The 27,152-nt window shown below is 40.6% G+C and overlaps 2 protein-coding genes and 5 non-coding genes across 11 annotated transcripts; 1 reads left to right on the forward strand and 6 right to left on the reverse strand.

Annotated features, from left to right (window-relative positions):
- Positions 1–1,783: 1,783 nt before the first annotated feature.
- On the forward strand, positions 1,784–20,367 carry Rfc4 (replication factor C subunit 4). Of its 2 annotated transcripts, none has more exons than XM_085685362.2 (11): positions 1,784–1,961; positions 3,602–3,743; positions 7,393–7,471; positions 12,726–12,805; positions 15,815–15,934; positions 18,869–19,012; positions 19,169–19,289; positions 19,622–19,747; positions 19,820–19,900; positions 20,013–20,129; positions 20,213–20,367. In XM_085685362.2, exons 2-11 carry the CDS (start codon positions 3,613–3,615, stop codon positions 20,306–20,308), a joined length of 1,095 nt encoding a protein of 364 aa, XP_085541488.2. In that variant the 5' UTR covers positions 1,784–1,961; positions 3,602–3,612; the 3' UTR covers positions 20,309–20,367. The 2 variants fall into 2 exon arrangements, with proteins under 2 accessions (XP_085541488.2, XP_048309826.3); XM_048453869.3 differs by lacking the exon at positions 1,784–1,961 and adding an exon at positions 2,459–2,594.
- Eif4a2 (eukaryotic translation initiation factor 4A2) lies at positions 20,364–26,951 on the reverse strand. 4 transcript variants are annotated; one of them, XR_007235746.3, is made up of 12 exons: positions 26,809–26,926; positions 25,991–26,039; positions 25,776–25,908; positions 25,373–25,512; positions 24,473–24,641; positions 24,274–24,383; positions 23,896–24,039; positions 23,032–23,169; positions 22,709–22,798; positions 22,407–22,486; positions 21,853–21,959; positions 21,000–21,140 (listed from the first exon to the last, which is right to left on the reverse strand). XR_007235746.3 is itself a non-coding variant. In XM_048453868.3 (11 exons), the coding sequence occupies exons 1-11, from the start codon at positions 26,835–26,837 to the stop codon at positions 20,996–20,998; spliced, it is 1,224 nt and encodes a 407-aa protein (XP_048309825.1). In that variant the 5' UTR covers positions 26,838–26,951; the 3' UTR covers positions 20,364–20,995. The 4 variants fall into 4 exon arrangements, 2 of the variants coding, with proteins under 2 accessions (XP_048309825.1, XP_048309824.1); XR_007235747.3 differs by having other exon boundaries at positions 21,849–21,959; XM_048453868.3 differs by lacking the exon at positions 21,853–21,959 and having other exon boundaries at positions 20,364–21,140; positions 25,991–26,036; positions 26,809–26,951.
- LOC125413256 (small nucleolar RNA SNORA4) lies at positions 22,547–22,685 on the reverse strand. The gene has a single exon (XR_007235914.1). It is a non-coding gene; the product is annotated as a small nucleolar RNA SNORA4 (small nucleolar RNA).
- Positions 22,857–22,988, reverse strand: LOC125413249 (small nucleolar RNA SNORA63). Its single transcript, XR_007235908.2, has one exon. It is a non-coding gene; the product is annotated as a small nucleolar RNA SNORA63 (small nucleolar RNA).
- Positions 23,681–23,858, reverse strand: LOC125413260 (small nucleolar RNA SNORA81). The gene has a single exon (XR_007235918.2). It is a non-coding gene; the product is annotated as a small nucleolar RNA SNORA81 (small nucleolar RNA).
- On the reverse strand, positions 24,113–24,237 carry LOC125413252 (small nucleolar RNA SNORA63). Its single transcript, XR_007235910.1, has one exon. It is a non-coding gene; the product is annotated as a small nucleolar RNA SNORA63 (small nucleolar RNA).
- LOC125413262 (small nucleolar RNA SNORD2) lies at positions 25,610–25,676 on the reverse strand. Its single transcript, XR_007235919.3, has one exon. It is a non-coding gene; the product is annotated as a small nucleolar RNA SNORD2 (small nucleolar RNA).
- Positions 26,952–27,152: the final 201 nt, after the last annotated feature.

A 27,152-nucleotide genomic window follows, 5' to 3' on the forward strand; every position in this document is an offset into this window, starting at 1 on the left:
GCATGTGCCATGGTGCACACATGGTCTTTAGAGGACAACTTTATTGACCTAAGTTTCCTTCCTTTCACCTTCACATTTATACCAGAGATTGAACTCACCTTTACTTAATGAGCCACCTCATTGGTCCTTTCTACTGTTCTTACCTGTGAGCCTGAGGTCCTTATATAGGACTTACCCAGTATAGAGTAATTATGCCAACAATCCCCATAGCTGGAAAGCAGTCTAGGGTGGTCTAAGAACAAACTGAGGGATGCCCATGTGTTAGAGCTTTGTAAAGCGCTAGACAGATTTAGGGTGTTGCTATTCCTGACATTCTTGATGACAGCACCTTGGGAGTCACCATCTCTCTGTTCCCTGGATGCCCTGGAGTCCACGTTCTCCCCCATGAGTCTCATCTCATCACAGGGGCCAGACTTGGCTACTGTCATTCAGTCATGTGACCCTCTCCAGATTCTTATAGTTCTGTTTGCATTGCTCCTGGTGATGCTTCCCAACTGGATGGAGCTGCCAAGTGCGGAAATGACTCCCGCATAGACAGACAGACAGGTAGATCTGCAAAAGGAAGGGCTGGCACATCCCTTTGGTTCTATCATTTTATATATGTATGTTTTCCCCTATAGTTAACCTTCATGCTTCTCATTTCCACTAGAGACTAGAGTGGTGGTTTACATCCTGTGGATCTCAACACCCTTGAGAGTCACATATCCCGAGTATCAGGTATTTACACTGTGATTCCTAACAGTAGCAAGATTACAGTGATGAAGCAGCAATGAAATAATTTTATGATTGGGATCACAACATGAAGAACTGTATTAAAGGGTCATAGCATTTGGAAGGTTGGGAACCACTGTCCTAGCTCATAATGCCAGGTTGACATGGGGCCCTTGAACATGTGGCTCTGTGTTTGTTCCCAAGTAGTGGATTTTTCCTACTGACATGGTGCCAGAACACAGTCCAAGAATAAATGAATGCTTGTGAGAAAACTCCAAGACAAATTTTGTAACCTCAGTTTCTTCAAAACACAGAATTGTTCTTGGAATGTGCTTTCATGCCCCTCAGAGGTGTAGAGGGAGGAGGGAGTTTACTTCAGATTACAACTGGCTGTTGTTCTGTTTATATGCCTCTACAGAAAAACGCTTTTGTCGCGTGTGGCTTGTCCTTGTGAGTCTACACTTTATTCACATGACTGTTCTCAACCCTCAGAGTACACATTGTCTGAGGCTCTGAACAAAGCTGGTTATTACTTGAGATTTTAGTCCGCCTCGTTTTGCACTTTGGATATTCCTATTATAGATTGCATTCTCATCCCGACCCACAGTAACTAGGATATTTTCTACAAGAAATTAGTTAGGATATCCACAGTGTAATGAAAAGCAACCTAGACTATCTTGTGCTGAGTAATTTATAAAAAATGAACACTTAGTTCTGGAACCTGGAAAATTTAAGCTTAAGGTGCCTCCATCTGGTGAGGATCTCCCACTGAGTCATCTCAAAGGGGAAAACAAAGTCTTTTATTATGTCAGGAAACCCGAGATTACTGAGGACAACACTATAGGGTTGATTACATTGGGGTTTTCCACCTAAATTTTAGCGGAAACAAAAACATAATGTACACTAACCAAAACCTAACACGACAAATACTTATTCCCGGACACCACTGAGATTCTAGCCTTGTGGGTCTGTGTAAGGATTGGAAAAGTACTTCTTACAACCCCCCACCCCCACCGTGCTTCTGATGCAATCCCAGGAGCCTTTGCGAACTCTGGCTCCAGAAAAATGAGCACGATTGGACAAACCTAGACACCATTTCTAGTGGAAACAATGACATTCCTTCCACCGTGTGGCAAAAGTTCATTTATTTCATGTGCACTGGTATTTTGCCTGTGCAAAATTTATACTCTCTGAGCCATCTCTCCAGCCCCGAAAGGATACTTCTGCCGTGACCGCGCGCGCGTGTGAGGGTGAGTTTGCCTGAGTGCAAATATGTACAATACATACATATATAGGGCCTGCCGGGACCCGAAGGGGGGCGTTAGAGCCCCTGCACTGGAGTTAGCAGTTGTGAGCCGCCAGATGATCCGTGGTCCTCCGCGAGGACAGCCAATGCTATTCACTGCAGAACCATCGCTCTAGCTTCAGACGCTGCATATGTGAACGCAGTTTGCCCTGTGGCCACTCAGGATCCGGGATGAGGGCAGTACCCCGCCCCCCCTTCCGGGGAAAGGCCGAGAGAGAGCGTCCCAGCCCGACTTTTGGGGTAACGGTGGCAGCAAACGCAAGTAGCTCGCTTAAAGCGGCTCCTAGCTCAGGCGGACCTCAGCTAGGCCGGGTCCTTCCCGGCGGAGCATGCCGGGTCCGCGTCATCCCCGCCGCACTCCACAGTGATCGGAGCGTGCCCGAGTCTGTCCGCGGAGTCCTCACAGGATTATCTCAGAGAAGCCCTGCAGCCTAGTACCTCTCCAAACCTCACCAAACACGCGCGCGTCCCCCGGACCCGCGCGCCGGAAGTGACGTTAGCGCAACGCGCACTCCCGCCGTGCCTTTCGCCGCCGTTCTGTGGCGGGAACCGCGGCTCAAGAGGGACGGTGGCGAATGTAAGTGTCGGTTCTGCGTGTTCTCGGCCTGGGCCCGGGCTGGTGGGGACAGGGCTAAGTCCTCCACCTCCGCGGTGGTCACTACAAACCGCAGCTCGGGCGGCATTGTCGTCGGCAGCGCGGGGCGGGATGCAGCAGTCCCGCGAGGTGGCAAGAAACTGGCCTTAGACCAGGCAGTGACCACGTACTGTGCTTTGTCGAGCTTTAATTAACCCGTGGGCCAAGCTCAGCTCCGTTTTTGCAGTCGTTGATTTTTTTTCTTTTTTTTTTTAATGGTTTTTGAGACAGGATGTATCTGTAGCTTCGGAGCCTGTCTTCTAGCTCTTGAAGACCAGGCTGGCCTCGAACTCACAGATCCATCTGTCTCTGCCTCCCGAGTGCTGGGATTAAAGGTGTGCGCCACCACCGCCCAATTCGTCTACTTTTGAATTGTCTTTAGCCCCGTCTTCACATTTCTTTTGGTAAAGCATTTGCCGAATGTCATGGAGCCAGTCACGTCTAAGCACCGATTGTAGCAGTGGGGAAAAGAAAACAAAAACAAAACAGTGCCATGGATGCTGGGAGTTACCAAAGAAGCCAGGGATAGCTGAGGGGTGGTGGGTTTGAAGCCCCTGAAAATAGCCTGTAAATGTGCTTATATATTAGTTAGGTTTTGTATAAATCTTAACACTTTTCTTATTTTGAGTCTACCACAGTAACTCCTGCCCTTAAAGCAAGATCCCACCCTCCTCTCCCCCGCCCCCAAGTCTTTGAAGGCCAGCATTGACTTTGCTAGAAAAGCCTCTCTCAAGGCCCAAGGAGAGACAATATTGGTCAACTGTTTAGATTTGTCTCAGGTCCTATAAGGACTTTGTTCCCTCTTATGACCCTGTGACCCTGAGTGCATTCAGAGCATTCTAAATCATGAAAACAATTAAGTAATTGTTGAATGTCTCTGCACAAGGTTAGGTGTGCTTTCACAGGGAACTTGCTCATAATGCTTTCTTTTTCTTTTGTCTTATACCCAGGAGAAGAAACCATGCAGGCATTTCTAAAAGGCACGTCTGCTGGTACTAAGCCACAGTTCACCAAGGACCGGGCAGTATCTGCCACTGCAGGAAGCAGTGGAGAAACCAAGAAAGTCAAACCAGTTCCTTGGGTGGAAAAATAGTAAGAATTATTCATTCTTTTGTTAAAATAACTAATAAGTTTCCTCTTTCATCAGTTCTAGTCCACTTTTTTTTTTTTTTAAATGTAAGGGGGATATGCTTGGGCATCCGATGTAGCACAAATTCTAATTGTTCTTAATAAAAACCTGGGGTCAGATATAGGGGGTCAAAGCTGAAGGATCAGAGAAGCAGAGCCACCAGCCGCTAGAGAGACCTTTTACCTCTGCTGAATCCTCACATTGAAGGGGCAGTCCTGTCCCTATGAATCCTCAGACTGCAGTGAGCTCCTATCTCTTCCCAGCCATATCACTCCTGTCTCCTCCCTGGTCCTGGGATTAAAGGCATGAGATCCCAAGGGCTAGGATCAACTTTGTGTGAGCTCTCTCTTTTAGACTGCATTAGTTTTCTTTTAGCTCAGGGTGGCCTTGAACTAACAGATCTGTCTGCCTCTGTCTTCTGAATCCTGGGATTAAAGGTGTGTGCCATCACTGCCTGGCCTCTGGTGGCTTAGCTCTGCACTCTAATCTTCAGGCAAGCTTTATTTGTTAAAACACAAAATATCACTACAGGGGATTTGCCGTATTTAGATGCTAACTTTGTGGGAAGGAAATCACCCAGTTATATAAGTCATAGGTCCTTGGACTGATATAGTGCTGAGTTTAATTCTGTTATTTTATAAGTGAGCTAAAATTTTTATAAAGGGTACAGTTTTAGAGTCTTAGGTACAGAAATAAAGAAAACAACTCTGTGAACTGGCTATAAACAGTAGTTCTACTAAAATCTCAATTCTGTCCCCATTTATTATAATATGCTGGAAATTTGGGGGGTTGTTTTGTTTTTTTAGCATACGAAAAAAGGTTTGAAGTAGCACTAAATTGTCATCAGCTAGGTGATACTAGGTGTAACCGCAGTCACTAACTATAGATGTAATCATTAACTGGCCTCTATCATTACCAAGGATTTTCGGGTTATTTACAAACTAAACAAAGCCTTCGTGTTATTTTGTTGTTTTAATCATTTCTGAGAAACTAAAATATAAGTACAAGTATATCATTCCTATCCCTCCTTACCCCCAGCTCATTCCATGTTTGTGTCCCCAAAGTCAGTGCTTATAGCAATCTACATTTTGTTGTTTTTTTAATTTTATTTGTGTATTCTGGAGAATAAAGGTGCATGTGTGCCATGGCCTGCATATGGAGGTCCAAGGACAACTTTTGATAATCAGTTCTCAGCTTCCACCCCGCTGAAGCAGGATCTCTTGTTTCTCCTGCTGTGCTGCCTTCTCCAGGCTAGCTGGCTCTTGAGCTCCCAGGCAGTTCTGCCTCTCTAGTCTCTCTGTAGGAGTGCTGGTATTACAGATGTGTACCACTATAGCTAACGTGTCTACCCGGGTTCCATGGATCAGATTCAGAGCCTCAGGCTGTAAAGGCTAGCACTCACCTGTTGCGCCATCTTCCTGACCCTAATCTAGATTTTTAATTTACTTTTCATTAAGTCACTGGCTTTTCTACATGGTAAATAAGCACTCTGCCATTGAACTGTACTCAAGCTTAGAATTCTATGTTTCTTTGCATTTTTAAGTTTTATTGTTGGAGAAGGAAGGTACATGCCTTAGAAAGCATGCCTTGACTCACGTGGAAGTCAGGACAGCTTGCAGGAGTTAAGTTCTCACCTTCTACCATGTGTATTCCAGGTATCAAACTTGGGGCATCAGACTTGGTAATAAGTGCTTTTGTCGCTTATCCTATCAGTCCCAAAACTAGATATTTTTTAATTAAAAAAAAAATATGGGGGGCTGGAGGACTCAGAGGTTAAGAGAAGTTGACTGCTGTTCCAGAGGTCCTGAGTTCAATTCCCAGCAACCACATGATGGCTCACACATCTATAATGAGATCTGGTGCCCAGAACACTATATACATAATAAATAAATTTAAAAAAATATGTGGGGAAGGGAGAAATCTAGATTTTCAGCTTCTCCAATCAGTCTGGATACAAGTTCTTGTGTCACATCAGACTGTATATTGCTTCTCCTTTGGAAAAGGCTTTATATCACCGTATAGCTGCTGTTCATCATTTTCATTGCTGTCTGTCTAATCCTTGCAGGTATTTGGGTGAGAGTTTGACGTACAGCACATAATGATTCTTGCCCAGTATTAACCTGATTAATTATAAAAGTGTGAGTCAGAGAATTTGGGGGCCAGTGAAAAGGCTCAGTGGGAAAGACCCTTGGCTGTGTAATCCTGACAACATAAGTATGATCCCTGAACACCACAGTGGAAGGAGAGAAGTGACTCCTGAAAGTTGTTCCCTTCATCATCATCATCATCATCACACACACACACACACACACACACACACACACCACTAAAAAGTTTTGAATTGTTTTTGTTTTATTTTAGTTTACACGTATGAGTGTTTGGCCTGCATGTATGCCTGTGTACCATGTGCCCATAGAGGCCAGAAAAGGGTTATCAGATCCCATAGGACTATAGTTATACATGGGAATTGAACCCGGGTCCTGAGAAAGAGCAACAGATGCTCTTAACCACTGAGACATCTCTGTAACTCCTATAAAACTTTCTTAAAAATAAAAGGATGTTTTGTAGTTAATTAAGCAGAAACTTGAGTCGTAGAACCTAGGAGAACAACTTTGTCATAGTAATTACTCCACCACTGGCTGGAGGTGGTGCTCACACCTTTAGTCACAGCACTGGAAAGGCAGAGGCAGGTGGATCTCTGGCCAGATAGCAGGTTCCAAGCTAGCCAGAGCTACATAGTGAGTCTCAAAGTATAAAAATTACTAATAAATTGCTACAATAAAAGTTATTATCTTGGTGTGGTGGTTCACGCCTTTAATCCCAGCACTCAGGTGGCAGAGGCAGGCAGATCTCTGAGGTCAAGGCTACCCTGATCTACAGAATGAGTTCCAGGACAGCCAGAACTAAACAGATAAAAAACAAAACAAAAAAAGGTCTCCTTTATTTTGGCATAGTTAGGTGTTAGAAAAAATGGTACTAACCATTTAACTATTAGTAGAGAGAGCAAAAGTGTGTTTGTGTGTGTGTGTGTTTATGCAAAGTAGTTGCCAGACGTGTGTGTGTGTGTGTGTGTGTGTGTGTGTGTGTGTGTGTGTGTTTATGCAAAGTAGTTGCCAGACGTTAGATATATTATTTTGCAGACCAGACAGGTGTTCACCTTTTTTTCTTTTCCTTCCTTTCTTTCTTCCTTTCTTTCTTTCTTTCTCTTCCTCATTTCTCTTTTTTCTTTCACCTCTCCTCTCTCTCTTTTTCTTCTTTCTTAAGACAGGATCTTACTATGTAGTCTTGACTATCCTGGAATACACTATATAGACCAAATTGGCTTCAAACTCAGAGATCCTTGCAAGGATTAAAGAGGTGGGCCTCCATACCCACTTCACTCTAAATTAAATTCCTCTGCTTAATATTTTATGCGTGCAGTATAGGTAGAAACAAAAATAATTTCATTCCACTAGTATGTATTTGCTTAAGGTAAATGCAAATGAAGGCTCTGCCTACTTTCAATTTTATAGCTGAGAAGCTATCATTGATTGGTATTTTAGCAGAAGGAACACTTGAGACTTCTGTGGCTACCACATATGCTAAATAACCTCCCTTCCTTCCATCCTTCAGTCGTCCAAAGTGTGTGGATGAAGTTGCTTTCCAGGAAGAAGTGGTTGCAGTACTTAAAAAGTCTTTAGAAGGAGCTGATGTAAGTAGATGGTGTTTGATGGCATTGGGAAGTTAGCATTTATTCACCTCTCCCTTTATTTTAACCTTTTATCCATAAATATAACCTTAAATATATGCTATAAGTTTTTGATGCTACAATTATCATCTTCTGTGTGGCATTCTTATATAGTATTCAAGTAAAGATCACTGAATACAGCCTGGTGGTGGTAGTGCATGCTTTTATCCCAGCACTCGGGAGGCAGAGGCAGGTGAATCTCTGAGTCTCAGGCCAGCCTGGCATAGAATGAGTTCCAGGAAAGCCAGAGCTACGAAGAGAAAAACAATGACAAAGTACAGTGAGTAAGATACATTGGGACCCTTTCTCCATGAGCTTATATTTTGGAGAGGAAAGAGAATAAACAATTAAATCAAGTAAATATAAGCATATTACAAGTAATTACAAATACATGTTACAGAAAAGAGTCGATTTTAAAATAGATATAGTCTGGGTGTCGTGGCATGTGCCTTTAATTCCAACACTTCAGAAGAATAGGCTGCTCTGGTGTACATAGTAAATTCCAGAACTGTCACAGTGAAATCCTTCTGAAACATGTATGTGTAGGTCCATATTTTTTTTAACCTAGTTTTATTAAAAAATAGAGCATTTAATTCTTAGAGGACTACATTTCCTGCCATGTATTACAAAATATCCTTGGTAACTTGTTTTTAAATTATTATAGTCAACATAAGCCCATTTGAAGAGTTAGCAGGTTTATTTGGTTTAGTTTTTGAGACTGGGTTTTAGGTACTCTATACTAGCCTTGAATTCCCAGTGTAGCTGAAGATAATCTCATATTTCAGAGCCTCCTGATTCTACTTCCCAAACAATGTGATTGCAGGTGTATACTAGGACACCTAGCGGAGTAAGCAGTTTTAAATTATATATGAAGAGGTGTCCCCATGTCTTATGAGCTCAGTACAGAAAGGGAATCAGAGGTGAGCTTAGGACGTAGTTATTGCTTTATTCTTAAGTTCTGTCTCCTAAACCTGATTACCTTTAGAGACTTGGTTTGCCCTTCCATTATTCATTTCTGAAGTTACAGTACAGGTTAAGGGGTGTCACTTTTCCAGAGAGATTGGAACCAAATATGTTTCGGATTTTGGATTGTGTTTGTTTTGTTTTGTTTTTTATCAGATTTTGGAATATTTGTGGGTTAGGCAACTTTGCGTCTTTTTAACAAAATATCTGATATAAACAACTTAAAAGGGAAGTTTGTTTTGGCTTACAGTTCAGAAGTTTTGTTATGTTTTGTACTACAGGCTGATGACAAAGCCTTAGCATATGGGCCTTTCGGGAACACTTAAAACCTAAGCCGTTAACACTTAGATAAATCCAAATTAAATGTATTTGAGATGAGACCCGCAAGTCAACACAGAATTCATTAATGTTTCATACCCGTGCCCTGAATTTTATACAGCAGCATTTTATGAATTGAGGTTTTCCACAATCAAAAACAAATTTGTATAGTTCCAGGACGGGCACCAAAGCTACAGAGAAATCCTGTCTCAAAAAAAAACAAAACAAAACAAAAAAGCCCAAAGTTGTAAATATCTTACCCATCCATGTAGGAAGTTGTGGATTGGTATCACATCATTGCTGACTTTTTTTTTCCACTTGTTTTGTTTGTTTGCTTTTTTCTGATAGAGTTTCTCTCTGTAGCTGTGACTTGATAAGTTACCGTTTTCTACATTCACATATCAGTGAATTAGTACCATTAGTGATACATTGAACGTTCCCTTATAGTACAATGAAAAAAAAAATGTGTTCAGAGGAACCATGAACTTGTGGCATCACATTAATGTTTAAAATAGTTTGGATTTGGGATTTCCAATGAGGGATTCTCAGCCTGTATTATACTACACAATGAGAAAAAAACCTAGTTAAAATTATAAAATCCTTTCCAGTATTCATTTTGATTTGATCCAAATACCATTTATCTTTTAATGCTGTAATAGTATACAATGTTAATTGGCTACTAATAAATTACAAAATCTAATGATTAACATTTCTAGACAAATGTAAGACTGTCACCTAGTATAACATTGGTTAACCTCTTATTTAACTGGGCCTGCAAGTGCAGGTATAGTCTTAGCTACTCAAGGAATTGAGGCAGGAAGACCGTAAATTCAAGGCCAGTCAGGCTAATTTGGCCAATCCTGCCTCAAAATATAAAGTCAAAAAAAAGGTGGAGATGTTTACTGGTAGATTTTTAAATAGCATGTACAGAGGTCTTATGTTTGATCTCCAGTGCTGCAGAAAAGGAGGTCTTATTTAATATTTTACATTTCATTTCTGACTAAATTTATAAAGTGATTTTTGTTTTACTTTAAAGAGTTAAAGTCCTTTCTTTCAAATATTTTAAAATTGAACTACAATAGTTTTTTTTTCTGAGATCAGTTTATATAGTATAAAAATTAATACTATTAAGAGAAGGTAGCCAGGGAGTGGCAATACACGCCTTAATCCTAGCACTTGGGAGACAAACAGATCTCTGAGTTTGAGACCAACCTGGTCTACAGAGTGAGTTCCAGGACAGCCAGGACTAACACAGAGAAACCCTGTCTAGAAAAACAAAAAAGAGAGAAAGGGTAATGGGGGTAAAAACATGATACATACACACACAATTATTTAATGTATAACTAATAAATGTGAACTAAAAACATTTTTAAAATAATTTTACTCAGCTATGTGATGGTGGTGCATGCCTTTAATCCCAGCACTCAGGGAGGCAGAGGCAGGAGGATCTCATGAGTTCAAGACCAGCCTGGTCTACAGAGTGAGTTCCAGGACAGCTGGAGATACTCAAAAAACCAAAATAATAATTTTACTCTTGGCTGAGTTCCAGGACAGCTGGAGATACTCAAAAAACCAAAATAATAATTTTACTCTTGGCTTAAAGAACTGAAGTGTGTTATAGTTACCTTGATTAATCATTACAAATAGAGCCATATACATATCAAAGTAATTATTACCTTTAAAATGTGAACCTGAGAGGGTATGCTAATTAATTTGCACATTGCAGTGATACCATCCCTGACACAAACAGCTTAGGATTTATGCTGTCTCGCAGGGCAGGGAAGGCATGGGACTTGCGTTGGCTGGTCACCGTATTCATGGTAAACAGCTTAGGATTTATGCTGCCTCGCAGAGCAGGGAAGGCATGGGACTTCAGTTGGCTGGTCACACTGCATTTATGACCAAGAAGCAGAGAGATGAACACTAGTCCTGACTCCTTGGTGCTCTGAGGCTTATTTTCTCAGTGAATCTAGAACATGTCACGTTTACAATCAGTCCTACATCCTAATCTCTTGTCAACTTGACATCCAAACATACGACTTCGTTTGTTTGTTTTGGTCTTTTGGTTTTTCAAGTCAGGGTTTCTCTGTAGCTTTAGAGCCTATCCTAGAACTCACTTTATAGACCAGGCTGGCCTCAAACTCACAAGGATCCACTTGTCTCTTCCTCCCAAGTGCTGAGTTTTAAAGACATGTGCCACCACCATGAAATGGCTCCAAACATACGACTTTTAAGCTATGCTATTCTAACCCTCATCCCCATAGGCTGATGGCTGTCTCATAATACAAAATGTATTTAAAACAATTTCAAAAATTCTCAGTCTTCAGCAGTTCTAAAACTGTTTAAAAGCATAAGAGCAGAGACTTCTGAGACTCCCTCTGTAAGCTGAGTCCCTTACAATCCAAGCCAAGTTACATAATTTTAATATACAATTGCAAAGTGAACATCCGTATCCCAAAAGGGAGGAAGGGCACATAGCAAGGGAAGAGTAGATCAAAGCATATCTTAAACCAGCTGGACAGACAAACAAGACAAACATGAGGTTCTAGAACAAAGGACTTAGGTAACCTCATCCCACCAGCTCGGCCATCTCCAGCACACATGGTTTCTGTCTTGGACCAGCTCCTCAGTAGACATCCTACTATCTTATGTCTCCCACATCCCGGGGTCTCTACTGCAACTTCTGCCTCACTTTCACAGTAACCTCAGCAGCCTTTCTGAACTTTGGCATAAGCACTATGACTTTATTCTTAAATTGTTCATATCTGTAAAACTAGTACCGTGTAGGTGGTGATACTAAGTTCTGCTTCCAGTTCAGCATGTAGCTTGGTCTGTCTGAACTACTGTTTGATAGACCTGTATGGCTTCTGGATGGTTTTGATTTTTTTTTTTGAAAAATAGGGTCTCATAGCTTTATCTAAACTAAATCTAAACTATTTTTTAAATAATTTTATTTGCATTGGTAGTTTGCCTACATGTATGTCTGTAAAGGTGTCAGATCTTGGAGTTAATGACAGTTGTGAGCTGCCATAAGGGTGTTGGGAATTGAACCTGGGTCCTATGGAAGAGCAGTCAGTGCTGTTAACTGCTGAGCCATCTCTCCAGCCCCAATTTTTTTTTCTTTCTCTTTTTTCTATTTTAGGGTAGGATTTCTCTGTAGCCCTGGCTGTCCTGGAACTCACTCTATGGGCTAGGCTGCCCTCAAACTCAGAGATCTGCTGGATTCTGCCTCCTGAGTATTAGGATTAAAGGCATGCACCACTACACCCAGCAGTAAAAGTTTTTCACCTTTTTAAGTGAGCTATCGAGTGAGGTTGGCAAGCATTTTATAATTAAATTCAACTGTTAAACACTTAATAAATGCAGATTTTAAAAAGTGCAGCAAATATAGAATCCAATTTGCAGTGCATAGTCTTGACATGGCAAGCAGAATGGTGTCAGAGTCCAGATTGGGAATTACATACATTCAGAGGAGAAAGTTCTTTCTTACTGGAAGTCATTATAAGTGCTTGAGTACTGTTTTCTGAGTGGAGTAGGAAGCCTGTGAAGACTTTTAAGTGGCACTCAGGGCAATACCTGGGTGTTTGGGTAAAGCATAAAAGAACAAGAGGGGCCAACATCCGGTAAAAGTCAAACTACCACCTACTTAGCTTCAGAATTCTACCTGAATTAGAACTTAATGCATTGTCAAGGTATAGTAGACTGGAATTCTAAGTGGAGGCAGGAGGGTCAGGAGTTCAAGGTCATCTAATTACATAGCAAGGTCAAGGGCATATTTAGAACTTTAAATACTATGACACCAATTATATTAAACAATCTTTAGACAAATGTAGTCTATCAGGAAAGTCATCACACCGTTTAACAGACAGTTGGGTTTTGTCAGTTTCATCGATTTGTGACAGAATATAATCTAAAAATTAAAATTTAATTTCTGCAGCTTCCTAATCTCTTATTCTATGGGCCACCCGGAACTGGCAAAACATCCACAATTTTGGCAGCAGCTAGAGAACTCTTTGGGTAAGTTGACATTGGTTGATGTCTTAGTCGCTATTCTATTGATGTTAAGAGGCACCATGACCAAGATGACAATTATAAAAGAAAGCATTGAATTGGGGCTTGCATACCGTTTTTCAGAGGTTTAGTCCATTATGGTCATGGTAGGAAGCATGGTGGCACACAGGCAGGCATGATGCTGAAGGAGCCGAGAACTACATCCTGATTTACAGGCAGTGACAGAGAGAGCCTAGGTCTGGCATGGGCTTTTGATACCTCAGAGCCCACCCTAATGGCACACTTGCTCCAGCAAGGCCACAAATTCTTTTCTAATAGTGTCGCTTTTTGATGACTATGCTTTCAAATAAATAAGGCTTTGGGGGTCATTCTTATTCAAATTACCACAGCTGGTCAATTTCTTTTTAAAGACTATACACCAGGGACTAAAGAGATGGCTTAAGGGTTAGGAGAACTTTCTGATCTACGGGAGTAGAACCAGAGTTTGGTACCTAGCACCCACATCTGGTGAGTCACAAATGCCTGTTAGTTCCAGCTCCAGGGGATCAGACACCTTTTTGTTTTCACATATCCAAACACACATGGCATATACTCACATAGAAACGTGTGTAAGTAAAAATCTTAAGTAAAAGAAATGGTTTTGAGAGATGACTCAGTGGTTAAGACTATTCACTGGGGATTGAAGAGATGACTTCAGTTTTTCTGATCTTCCGGAGAACCTAAGTCCACCTCCCAGCACCCATGCTGACCAACCATGCTTTAACTGCGGCTCTTCCTATACCTGTTTCCTCCATGGGCACCTGCTCTCTGGACACACGGACACACACACAAAGCACACATAATTAAAAATATTTTTTAAAGACTTAAGGTTCATTCCCTGACATTTCCAGACAGCTGTGGGTAGTGGGGCAGCGTATCTTTAATCCCAACACTTGGGAGGCAGGGGCAGGCAGATCTCTGAGTTTGAGGACAGCCAGGACTACATAGAAAAGCCCCATCTTGGGGGGAAAAATATGTTCATAGTCACTCATTGTGCATACTTGTAACACTTAAGAGGCTAAGGCAGGGGGCTTATGAGTCTAAGGCCAACTTCAGCTACATGACAAGAATAGTTTCCAAAATAATGTTTATAATGGTCTTAAAGAATGTACTTGTAAATGCCATACTTGGTTGTACATGTGACTTTTAAAAGTACATGCACTGAGTTCTCTAAGTGTTTATGCCTTAGAATATTTATGATCTCATACTAATTTGGAAAAATGAAGAATTACCTAAACCATTGGCTTAGAGAGATGGTTCAGCTTTATCAAAGGTAGCAAAGACCAGAGTTCAGATCCCAGCACCCGCATCAGGTAGCTTATATCAGCTCTAAGGGATCTAATACACCCTCTAGCCTCTGAGCACAGACACACACACATGCACTAGACATGATAGAACACTCCTATAATCCCAGTGAAATAATCTCAAATTTGAGGCCAGTTTGGGCTTCACAGCAAAACCCTGTTTCCAAAAAGAAAAAGTATATATGCACATTTTGTCTGTGTAGAGAAAATTCTAGAGAATTTTGAAAACAGTCAGTGGTTTTCTAGGGAATTTTATTTATTTCTCAGATCTCTATAGTGGCATATACTACTTTAAATAAAAAATGTTTATATACCAGTTAGGAGTGGTGGTGCATACCTTTGATCTAGCACTCAGGAGACAGAGGCAGGCAGATCTCTGTGAGTTCAAGGCCAGCCTGTCCATGATGCGAAATTCTAGGATAGCCAGAGATAAAACAGAGAAATTCTGCCTCCAAAAACAGTGACAACGAAAGGTTTATATGCCAGGTGTGATGATACATGCCTATAAATCCTGTACTAAAAAGTAGAAATAGAACTGAAAGCTGAGCCACCCTGAGTTACATAGCTCTAATGTAGCCTGGCTATGAGCATCCATCTTTTATGGACAGGAAAGCTTATTTTGCAGCGGTATCAATGACTGCAGTCTCACCGTCAGTGAGAGACACTGAAGGCTTCTGTAACAGCCTCTCCCCATGCTCATCATAGACAGGAAGATACTGAAGACAGTTCTTCACAGTTGATGGCTTCTAGTGGGGGAGGGCTCACTCATTTTTAAGGAGCTTGGCCACTGGGAATTTGATCGTGTTCCAGTGAGTATATGGACAGACAAATTGTACCTGGTGTATTTTTCTCTTTGTGGGGGATGTGGGGGGACCTGGGAAGCAAGTGTGATAGGGGTACATTGTGTGAAATTTCCAAATAATCAATAGAAATATTATGTTGGAGAAAACATTTTTTAAAAGTTCTTATTGAGGGGCTGGAGAAATGGCTCAGAAGAGCACTGGCACCACATGGTGGCTCACAACCATCTGTAATGAGGTCTGTTGCTTTCTTCTGGCCTGCAGGCATACGTGGAAGCAGAATACTGTATATATAATAAAATCTTTAACAAAAAGTTAAGTTCTATTTAGGCTTGAGGTATAGGCCGAGTCTGACCCTTGCTACACACAACCTTACTCATTCATGTTTTAATCCAAAAATTTACCTTTTAGCAAGTTATTGTATGGGAATAATTCAAATGTGCTAAATTATAACATTTAAAACCCAATAGATACCTAACAATTGAAGAATAAGTAAATTACCTAAGGAATATGTTACTGGTTTTAGTAGAAAGTGGATGCTTATTACACAAAATTGAGAAATTAAATTTTATTTATTTATTTGAAGGCGTGGTCTCACTATATGTAGACTAGGCTGGCCTTAAACTCAGAGATCCCAGATCTGACTGTCTTTGCCTCCCAAGTGCTGAGATTAAAGTTGGCCACCATGCCTGGGCTCTAGGTTTTAGCCACAATGTTAGATGCACAGCTCTGCAAAGACAGACCATGTGTGTGATTGTTCCTTCTTTTGGTTTTGCTCACCAGGTGTGTTCTAAACTCCCGAGTTAAAGCAACATCAGCACCTGGGTTACTTAGTGCTGTTATGTTTGATAATGCTTTTCATTTTGAAATAGGCCTGAACTCTTTCGACTAAGGGTTCTTGAGTTAAATGCGTCTGATGAACGTGGAATACAAGTAGTCCGTGAGAAAGTGAAGAACTTTGCTCAGTTAACTGTGTCAGGAAGTCGCTCAGAGTAAGTAACCTGCTTCCCCTCTCCGTAATACAGCTTCTTCTATTTGCTTTAAATGTAGACTGTGGTTTAAATTTGGCCTTCAGTGTGGCATTTGGGTGAGATAATTGGAAATTATGAAACTAAATACTAAATCCCCTCGTGTCTTTATAAGAAAATGATAGACCCTGTTTAGCACAATTATTTAGTAGTTTTGACCAAAAAAAAAATCCTCAACAAATAAAATGTCACAACCGTTCAGTCTCAGATACCATGTTATAACAACACAGACTAGCCTAAAATCAATCTGATTTCACAGTGGAAAGTGCTTACACCTAGAGTGAATGGGGAGAGTGAGAAGTAGATGGACAGGCAGCTACTTAGGTTCCCTGCTCTTGATGCAGCCAGGCCCTGCAAGGAGGTCCTATTGCTATTGCATCTGGTTCTCCCTCAGCATGTGGTCTTGCTATGAGAGCCTACACTGGACTAATTCTGCAGCTGGTTCTGTCTCTCCTCCCTGGAGTGGGTAATAGGGTCATGCTTCCTCCCTCTCTCTTGTTACATGAAAGGCATTGGTGTCAGTCAGAGCCCTGTGCGGTGGCATTATGTCACTAACAGCCTGGCAACATGAAAGCTAAAAAGCCTTAGAATGCTTCTAGTAGTTTCCCTAATATCATAAAACTATCCTGGGCCAACTAAAGGAACAGTAAAAGCCAAAAGCAAGATTTATCTTCATTAAAGAAAAATGCTACAGGAAATAAAAATGAAGTAAAATCAATGTACAGAAAATAAAAACCCACAAAATTGGAATGTTTATAAGTCATGTATCTAGAAAAGGATTTATATCCAGAATATATAAAGAATTAAATTCAGTTAAAAATACAACTACAGGGCTAGAGAGATGGCTCAGTGGTTAAGAGCATTGCCTGCTCGTCCAGAGGTCCTGAGTTCAATTCCCGGCAACCACATGATGGCTCACAACCATCTGTAATGAGGTCTGGTGCCCTCTTCTGGCCTGCAGACATACACATAGACAGAATATTGTATACTAAATAAATAAATAAATAAATAAATAAATAAATAAATAAATAAATGTACAGCTACAAAATGGGCAAAGATCATAGACATTTCTCAACCACTACCATGGCTGAAATTTAAAAAAGACAGAAAATAACCAGCACTTGTTAAGGAGAAATACTGTAAACCTCACCTATTGATGGCTGGATTATAAAGTAGTACAGTGTCTTAGAAAATAGTTTGTCAGCTCCTCTAACAATTAAGTAGAATTGCGCTTGAGTGAGATGGCCAACAGTGAAGGACCGGCTCACAGACCTCCAACCTCAGTCCAATCTTGGAATCCATAAGGTGGAGAAAACTTACCCAAAAAGGTTGTCTTCTGACCTCACTTGAATGCTGTACACACACATCATTCTTTCTCTTTCTTTCTTTCCTTCCTTCCTTCCTTTCCTTTTCTTTCCTTTTTTTTTTTTTTTTAAGATTAGGAATTACCACATGGGTGCTGGAGCAATGGCTTAGAGGTTAAGATGGCTCTTCCAGACGACCCGGGCACAATTCCCAGCACCCACATGGTGGCTCACAACTGTCTGTCTACAGTTTTGGAAGACCCAACACCCTTATACAGGCATACACACAGGCAAAACATCAATGAACAAATAAAAGAATTAAACCACATGACCCAAAAATTTCATCCCTTGTATTCTTGCATAGAAGATTAAAATTGATGAATGCCTAAAATGTGTACAGATATAATTATTCCTATTAGACAAAGCACCAAAACATCCAAATGATTAGTGGGTAAATAAAATGTGAAATACCCATCTGCCTATTCGTTTATAAAAAAGAAATTAAGTATTGGCACCCACTACTATATGGATTAATCTTGAAAGTACAGTTAAGTGAAAAAACCGAGCTTTAGATCATACCTTCATACAGGCAGTAGATGAGTGGAGCTGGGGTCTTGACAACAGCTTCTTTTTCTGGGGAAAAGTCTAAAGTTAGATTTGTTGACGGCTTTAAAGTTCTTGAATACTGTAGGTTCCCGAAACTGTCTACACTGTCAGTTACCTGTGGTTAACTATGGTCTGAAAACAACTAATGGAGAATTTCAGAAATACTTGGTTTAAATTGCACACCATTCTGAGTAGCTTAGAGACAATGTCATAAGTTTGTCCGGGATGCCCACTCTGAACTGTTGTCGGAGTATGAAAGGAGGTTAAAAATTACCCCAAAGTCTTTCTGAAAAGCCATTGACTATGACACTGGGACCTGTTTCCTCTGCATATGCTGGATTTTGGGGATCCAGTCTGTTTGGGCGCTCGCCTTCCTGGACTTGGAGGGAGGGGGAGGGAGCTGGAGCTTCCCACAGGGCAGGAAACCCTGACTGCCCTGGGGGACGGAGGGGAAGGAGGGGGGGAGTGGGGGGAGTGGGAAGGTGTTGGGAGGGGGGGCGGAAATGGAAACTTTTATAATTTGATAAAATTTACTAAAAAAAAAAAAAAAAAAAGAAAATTATATATATTGTTTACATAAAAAAAATAAAAAAAATAAAATATTTATCATCCAAAAAAAAAAAAAAAAAAAAAAAAAAAATTACCCCAAAGCACTAAGAACAGTAATATTTGTTAAATTTCATTTATCTGTATCATTTTATAAATTAAACAATATAGGTTGAGATGATTCAGAGGGAAAAGTACTTACCATGCAAGCCTGAAAACCTGAGTTCATTCTCCAGAACCTTGTTAAGGTGGAAAGAAAGAACGAACCAACTCCAGTTACCCTGCTATCTTACAGGAGTGCTGTGGGAAGCATGCACCTACACATTATACACACACCCTAATAAACTGAGTTATTTACAAGTTATAGGTTATAAGTGGGTGAACTGTCTGTTATATCTCAGCAAAGATACTTACCCGTGTTTAACTCCTGTTTCTGATTTAGTGGGAAGCCGTGTCCTCCCTTTAAAATTATAATTCTGGATGAAGCAGATTCTATGACCTCAGCTGCTCAGGCAGCTTTGAGACGTACCATGGAAAAAGAGTCTAAAACAACCAGATTCTGCCTCATCTGTAACTATGTCAGTCGGTATGTATACGCCCTGAAGCTACATGCTAAGCCGCCTTTTTAAAGCTAAGTCATAATGTTATGGTATGCCAGGTGACGTGTCTTAATGGATTTGTAGCGACAACATTCCTTATTCTATGTTAATTTGAATCATGGTTGGTTTTCAATCTTTTCCAGAATAATTGAACCCCTCACTTCTAGATGTTCAAAGTTCCGCTTCAAGCCTCTGTCAGATAAAATTCAGCAGGAGCGATTATTGGATATTGCTGAGAAGGAAAATGTCAAAATCAGCAATGAGGTAAATACTAATTAATGATTATGTACTAATTCCTTTTATGAATGTACATCTTAAAGAGGTCCTGAAAATTTTAAGTGAGCACAATTTCAGTGCTGGGACTGAAAGCACACCCAAATGTGACCTCTTCACATTTGTTTCCCATTGGAAATGGGCAAAGGTCTGCCCATTTGCACAGATGCTATCTCAACTAACCCACCTACAAGAGTGAGAAACCCTGTCTAAAATAAAACTGATTAGACTCAAAACTTTCCCCCAAACAGTTCTCTCTTAAGGGAATTTAGTTGTTTGTGTGACAAGCACTTGGTAAGCCAGTTTTTTTTAACTCTTTTAAGGGAATAGCTTATCTTGTTAAAATATCAGAAGGAGATCTACGGAAAGCCATTACATTTCTTCAGAGTGCTACTCGACTAACAGGCGGAAAGGAAGTCACGGAAGATATCATCACAGACATTGCTGGGGTGAGCACTAGTTACCTGGCAACTCAAGTACTGGACCTTGCCCTGACTTTTAAATGGTCTGTATTCTTTCAGGTAATACCAGCTACAACCATTAATGGAGTATTCACTGCATGTCACAGTGGCTCTTTTGACAAACTAGAAGCTGTGGTAAAGGTAATCAAGTGAGTTACTTGATTCAAAGCAGTCAAAGTTACTTGATTCAAAGCAGTCAAAGAGACTGCTTTGAAAATTACTTGAGAAATTAACTTGAGAATTTCTGTTGCAGGACCTAATTGATGAAGGACACACAGCTATTCAGCTTGTTAATCAACTTCATGATGCAGTTGTAGAAGATGAAGATCTTTCTGATAAACAGAAATCCATTATTACAGAAAAACTTGCTGTAAGTATTGAACAGCAATTAGTAAGGCTGTGGAGAACTGCCTCCTGGGTGCCCAACTTAAACTTTCCTTATTCCCTTTGTAGGAAGTGGATAAATGTCTGGCGGATGGTGCAGATGAACACCTGCAGTTGATGAGCCTCTGTGCAACTGTGATGCAGCAGCTAACTCAGAACTGTTGAAGACCAACTTGTGTGAATTACCTTTTTGGCTAATAAATAAACGACAAAAAACCTATAAAGTGAATATACAATTTATTTAACATTCAAACTTCATTAAGACATGTGCAATATGGCAATTTTACTGTGGGTTTAACCCTACCTAGGATGATTGCTGAGGCTTAGCAACAGGGTCCAGTTCACGCTTAGCACTAATTAAATACTTTATTGAATAAATACAATACCAAACAAAATGCATTCAAATGTTTTCTAAAAAAAAGAAATCACTTTTAAAGGCCTTTCTAATCAGGCTAATGACAAATACAATAAAGGCAGATATGCTAGTTTAACATAATTGGCTGATTTTATACAGCACTTATATCTTTTAGTCCACAAGTATATTATTAAATGATAGAGAACATCTAATACAACCATTTCTACATAACTAGTAAATGAATTTCTAAGAAAAAAAGATTTTACAGACCCCATCTTTTTATACCCACCCCAACAGTCTAACTCTAAAGAGGATAAAGCCAATGCCTTTCCTCACAAGAGCTCAGGACTAAAGTCGCTTTGCTATCAGAATCTGTATTTGTGATCCGTTATGAGCATTGAGACAAGATTCAAATATTCTCAAAGAAGCACAATGCACGTTGTGATCGCCTATTCAGCAACAGCGAGCACTGCATTCAAACTATCTCATCCCAGGAATTAAATAAGGTCAGCCACATTCATGGGCATTTCCTCCACTGTAGTATTGTAGAAAGTCTCAATGTCACGAAGAATCCTCTTGTCTTCTTCAGTAACAAAGTTTATAGCCACACCTTTCCTCCCAAATCGACCCCCTCTGCCAATTCTGTGTAAGAAAAAAAAGAAACCAGCAGTCAGGATGTTGCTTTAGTATTACTTCATACTACTGAATATGACGATCCACTTGTTAACCATCAGCTGCTGTTTACTTATGGTTATAGTTCGTGCTTCTAAGTGGAGCACTAGCTGCTAAAAACCAATATATCCAGAGGTGGGAGGAACCATCTTCCTCTGCAGTTAGTGCCAAAAGATTTCAAGGCTTGTCTGGCTGCAAAATGAGATAGGCGCCTTGAGCATTATAATAAAAGCAGATGACAGTATTGTGTTTGGGGTGAAATTAAAGCCCATACCAAAGTGGGCCAGCCAGGAGCAGATGTCAGCCTGGGACAGATGTAAACACCAGGGATAAAAGAAAACAGTTATAAAATCCATTTCGACGCACTTCTGGAACTGTAAACTGTAAATACAAATGCTGCAAGGTTAACTATTTTCTAAAACTTACTTTTTTCCAGTGGGAAAACAAATATTTGGTATGGTAACCCAAACTTATCACTGCTTTTTGCTCAACTTTTCACACGTTATACTCATTACTCAAACGTGTTACCTCCAAAACAACTCTACCTTCCTACCAAGTAACAGACAGTACAGACCACCTAAAGCTCCCTATCATAAATGCTAACATAACAAAATGCCTTGGGCTGGAACAACTTAAAATATCAAATAATCATGACAAAAGAAAATCAAATATAAATACCGACTCGCTCTTTATTCAAACAGTGTGCTGTTTCGCTTATGATTCCACGTCCTAAATTACGTCAACGCCGTTTCTGAGCGCCATCTCGTCATCAACTGCCGCTATCGACTCCTGTATTTTTTAAAAAGTCTTTTTTTACATCATATAACAAAGTACAATTCAATTTATTTAGGGATAAAAGCCACTATAACTAAACCAGGGAATCACTCAAAATGCTACCAGCAACACCAAGAAAATCCCAACTATATAGAAACAATCACCAAGAAAGAAGCACATGAACTCAAGAAAATCACTAGTAAGGCTCAAACATAAGCTAAGACCAAAAAAAATCTAAAGCAACCTAATCTGCATGTATGTACGCAACCTTGGCCTCATTACAAGTTTTCCCACGTTGTTCTGACCAATATTCCCAAATCCAATTTTAATTAGACCTTGATAAATTATGCCTATTTATTGGAATCTATTCCCTGAATTGCCATTACCTTGTGTACAAAATACTGTAGGAAAACGTTCGAAATTCCTTCTCCAATACAAGTGGAGAAGATGCTTTCTCCTCACCTGTGAATATAGTTTTCACGATTGGTAGGTAGATCATAGTTTATAACCAAGGACACTTGTTGCACATCAATCCCACGAGCCTGAAATAAAAACAAGGCTTTTCAATACCTTAATTCAACAAACTAGACATTCCTGTGATTATTGTAGGCCACAAGATAGTAATGAACCATACTAAATGGTATAGTCCACTGTGGAGTGTGGTCTAACTTATTCTGCCAAATAGCTTAAGTTGGTTAAGGTTATTTAAAAACACCTTCCCACAAATCTAGCTTTTGGGTACTTTTTAAAAGAGGGACACTTACCAACAAGTCAGTAGTGATCAGAACACGACTTGACCCTGATCGAAACTCCCTCATGATGACATCTCTTTCCTTCTGGTCCATGTCACCATGCTGCAAATGTTAACAACATCTTAATCAAGAATCTCTAGTAAGGTACACATTTAATTTCATGTATGAGACCAAGCGTCCCTGGCTGCTACTGAGTGTATAGCAGACAGGTATAGTTAAGAAACAATATTGTTTTGAGCAGGGGGAACGACAACATAGCACTGAACAGCCATATTGTAGTTAAATCCTGCTTAATGAATGTAATTTTGATTAGCATTACTAAATCCAACTCTTACCAGGGCAGAAACGGTGAAGTCCCTGGCATGCATTTTCTCTGTGAGCCAGTCCACCTTGCGCCTTGTATTGAGAAAAATAACCGCTTGTGTGATGGTCAGTGTCTCATACAAGTCACATAGAGTGTCCAACTTCCACTCCTAATATAGGTTAAACAAAGTTATGTCAAATTTTCCATTTTAACAAAACTGTTATGTTTAACAGTGGTCAACTTTCATGTTGAGCTTACCCAACCCTACCAAGTATTTTGTTGAACTTATTTAGAACTAATTTTGCTGTTTTTCTTTTAAGAAAATAAATGCAGCTTAAAACGGATACAATGCTCCTTGAAATTTCTAAAAGAACCAAAACTGAAGCATTATCAAAAATGGAAATGCAAATCAAGTAAAAAAGCAAAAAAAATCCAGCTACTTTATAGAAACTGTTCAGTTTATCATTTTGATTAAACAAAATACTAATTTACATTACTTTTCTCTTCCTGTTCAAAAATTCCCTCAAAAAAAAAAAAACCAAAAGCATAAAAGTGCATTCAGAACCCAGCAATTCCCTATTTTGTGCTCTTTATGAATCATAATATATATGTATGGTATGTAGAATTCTGATGTAATTAATCTTATGCAAATGACATGCTGAAAACTGCCATTAGTAAAGACTTATTGCACCAAATCTTAAGACAAAGGACACTGGACATTAAGAAAGAGGTCCACCCCTGTCTTTGGGATCCAGTGCAGTTACTTTTCTTCTTGTGTGTACTCTGCTAGCATCATTACAAAAACTAAGATACAATCCTAGTTTCTGCAATTTTAGCACAGTGCTTATACAAGAAGGTGGGGGAAACTTTTATACTCAACAATGAGACAAATTACCTCTCTTTCAACATTAATATAAAACTGTTTGATTCCTTCAAGGGTCAATTCTTCCTTTTTCACCAGAATTCGAATTGGATCTCTCATGAATTTTTTGGTCACTTCTAACACATCAGTTGGCATTGTGGCAGAAAGCAACACAACCTGTAAGAGAGAAATACTTGTTTTTACCTGTGTATTTTGTTGAACTTTCAGCTAGTAATACAGTAGAAAGAAAATGTTTGAAACCAAGCGTCTCTGCCTGACTATGGTAGAGCTAAGCAGAGATAGTAAAGTATCAAATACTTTCAGCAGGGGGAACGACAATAGAACACATCAGTTATATTGTAACTTTACCTGCATGAAACCAAACCCATACAAGTAGGAAATAAACCTTACCTGAATACTTGTATTTAATTTTTGGAAAATCTCATAGATTTGATCCTTAAACCCTCGGCTCAACATTTCATCTGCTTCATCCAAAACAAACATTTTGATCCATTTTGGAGCTGTTAATCAAAAAAGTCATACTGTATTTCAAAGTTCCTGTAGCCATTTTTAATAATAAAAAGAAAAACCTATAAAAGACAATACTTACAAAGGTATCTTCTGTTTAGCATATCAAACACTCTCCCTGGTGTTCCAACAACAATATGAGGGGCTTCAGCCTGCAACTTCTGCATTTCATTTCGGACATTTGTTCCTCCAATGCAGGCATGGCAAGTTGCTCCCATATAATCCCCAAGAGCCAAAATTACCTTTTGGATCTAAAAGCCAAAAAGCATAATTATCATCCTATGAAAACGTAAGTTTTAAGACTTAAGCTCCAAGGCATAATTGTACTATTCTTTTCTGCCAACAGCCTTTATGCATGCATAGCACAAAACTTACAATTTCAAGCTTACAATTCTCTTTACTTATTGTTCCCTCCTCTTGTAAAACTGGGGACCTTGTTGCCTCAAACACCAACTGGGGACTAAGGAAAAAAAATTCCCACTTTCTCCACTGTGTAGGGTACAGAGTGAAATATTTTCTGTAGGGGCAAATGTTGGTCATTTTTCTCCCCGTGTACTATGCCTTATAACCTTGGCCTGGATAAAACTTCCAGCTTTATTAGCATTACTTCAAAGCCAATATAGCAGTGCTTTGAAACAGCATGCAACAGATGCATCACAAACTACTGAGACAGTCAAATGTTTAACATGTCACTGCAGTTTTCATGTTGCACAACTGGATTCCAAGTTTTCAAATGGGTACAGATACAATCTCCACCCTTTGAGTAAACCTATAACTTCAACTGTTGAAGTACAACCCTACAAACCTACAATACCCAGGTCCTGCTTAGCTTCCAACAAAAACTTCCTGCATGCATGTATAACTAAAATGGGGGCTGATATTACTAGGACGATTCATACGTTTTACTTTTAAATTCTTCACAGTTGTGAAACCTGAAACCTATGCAACACGCAAGCAGTTTTTCGAACTACACTATCAATACCTGTTGAGCCAGTTCTCTGGTGGGGGCCAATACTAGTGCTTGGGTCTCCTTGAACTCAATCTCCAACTGTTGCAGGATGGAAATAGCAAATGTGGCTGTCTTGCCAGTACCTGACTGAGCTTGAGCAATCACATCATACCCTAAAAAAAGTAGGATACATATTTACCGATCCCACATCAAATCGTCATGTCTACTATACACCATGTATTCCAGTTGGAACATAAATTATGCCCAAGAAAGTGATCAGCAAGAGAGTCTCCTCATTTCAGGTCAGTCCCGAAAGATGATTGCCATCATTTCACTTTAAGGAATACAGACAGATGCTAGGTATTTCCCCAAAAGTTACTTTCCCATTTATGGTTCATATATATGCATAAACATTTAATGTGTCAGTGAGTTTTACCTTTAATACAAGGAATTATAGCTCTCTGCTGAATAGCTGAAGGCTTCTCAAAACCATAAGCATAGATGCCTCGAAGAAGGGACTCCTTTAAGTTCATATCATCAAAGTTATCAACGATTTCATTCCAGTTGCTCTGTAAGTTAATGGTTGAACTATCAGTAAGATGTAAAAACTTTACTATCTCAAACCTTTAGCATCCACCACCCATTTCTTACCTCGATGACACCATCGGGGTCCATTCCCTCTGGGCCGCCATGTTCTCTGCTGACAAGAATACTGCAGTTAGATAACTCACCCCTTCCAAGCCACGAACAGACCTCTAAACGGAATGCCCTTCCCAACCCTGTTCCTCAGTACTCTTCACGCACGCATCCTCTACTGAAAGTGCCCAAGCAAGATGACATTGCGGCTAAGCACCATTCTTTCCCCACTGGCTGGGAATGTAGTAAAACGTGTAAAAGCCCCTTCACTTACTGCCCTAGGACCAGGCCCTCACGTTTGGAAAAAGCACCTCTCGCGAGTGCTGCGCGCGCCGAGCTCCGCCCCTAACTCTGCGCAAGCCGGCGTGATTGACGCCGTGGAGGCCCAGCCAGGACCATGCCAACGGCTCGTCCGCACCCGGTTTACGGTCCGGTGTCATCGTCCTCTAGCCGTCCAATCTCCCACCTTGACAGAACCCTTGGAACCCCCCAGCTCGCGCAACCGGCCGCAAATAAAGTCAGGACACGGTCACACTGTCCTCAGCTGACTGCGCCACGGCTCTGCTAACCATGTCCCGCATGGGGAGGGGCAGCGGCCAAGATGTCACAATGTCTCCTAAGGACATCCTTAACACTCCGTTCTCCCACCCGTCCTGTCTGCCCACCATCTGGAACCCTACCATGATGGAAGCTTCTCGAAGGACACAAGGGGACTGTGTTGTGTCCCTAAGAAAAAGCCCGCATGGCTGCAGTGTGGCCGCCAGCCACCAACCTCAACTGCGGGTGCTAGTGACCTTCACTACCGGCCACCGGCCGCCCCGGGAGCTCCATACCTGTTGTAATCCGCGGAGCCACCAGACATGATCCGAAAACCCACTCAGCGCCCGACTAAAAAGACAGCCGCGCGGCGCCGCCCGTTTTTTATAGGCTCGTGGCCGGAACCCGTTTTCTCGCGGAGGAATTTTCTTATCTGTCTTCGGAAGCCGCAAAAATTGTCCTCCTCGGGTTTCTTCCCGCAGTTGAAATCCTAAGGGAGTCGACGACAAAATCCACATTTCATTATTACTTGGTATTACAGCGTTCCCGGAGATCCATGAATCAGGAGCGGGGCTGGGACTCTTTGCGATCGGCGGAAGAATATTGCAGCAGCGCGACCGCGCGCCGTGCTCCTCGGCCG

This window comes from Myodes glareolus, chromosome 2, assembly GCF_982192425.1.
Source record: "Myodes glareolus chromosome 2, mMyoGla1.1, whole genome shotgun sequence".
NCBI lineage: Eukaryota > Metazoa > Chordata > Mammalia > Rodentia > Cricetidae > Myodes > Myodes glareolus.

Bases quoted from the DNA above. Each gene is read 5' to 3' on its own strand.
- Rfc4 (XM_085685362.2), top strand. From the start codon at position 3,613: ATGCAGGCATTTCTAAAAGGCACGTCTGCTGGTACTAAGCCACAGTTC. The intron at 7,472-12,725 runs GTAAGTAGATGG...TAATTTCTGCAG, and splicing joins AGTCTTTAGAAGGAGCTGAT to CTTCCTAATCTCTTATTCTA. The intron at 19,290-19,621 runs GTAAATACTAAT...AACTCTTTTAAG, and splicing joins ATGTCAAAATCAGCAATGAG to GGAATAGCTTATCTTGTTAA.
- Eif4a2 (XM_048453867.3), bottom strand. From the start codon at position 26,837: ATGTCTGGTGGCTCCGCGGATTACAACAG. The intron at 26,040-26,808 runs GTATGGAGCTCC...TATTCTTGTCAG, and splicing joins GGCTCCGCGGATTACAACAG to CAGAGAACATGGCGGCCCAG. The intron at 24,642-25,372 runs GTATTGATAGTG...TTTGGCTTTTAG, and splicing joins CCAGAGAACTGGCTCAACAG to ATCCAAAAGGTAATTTTGGC.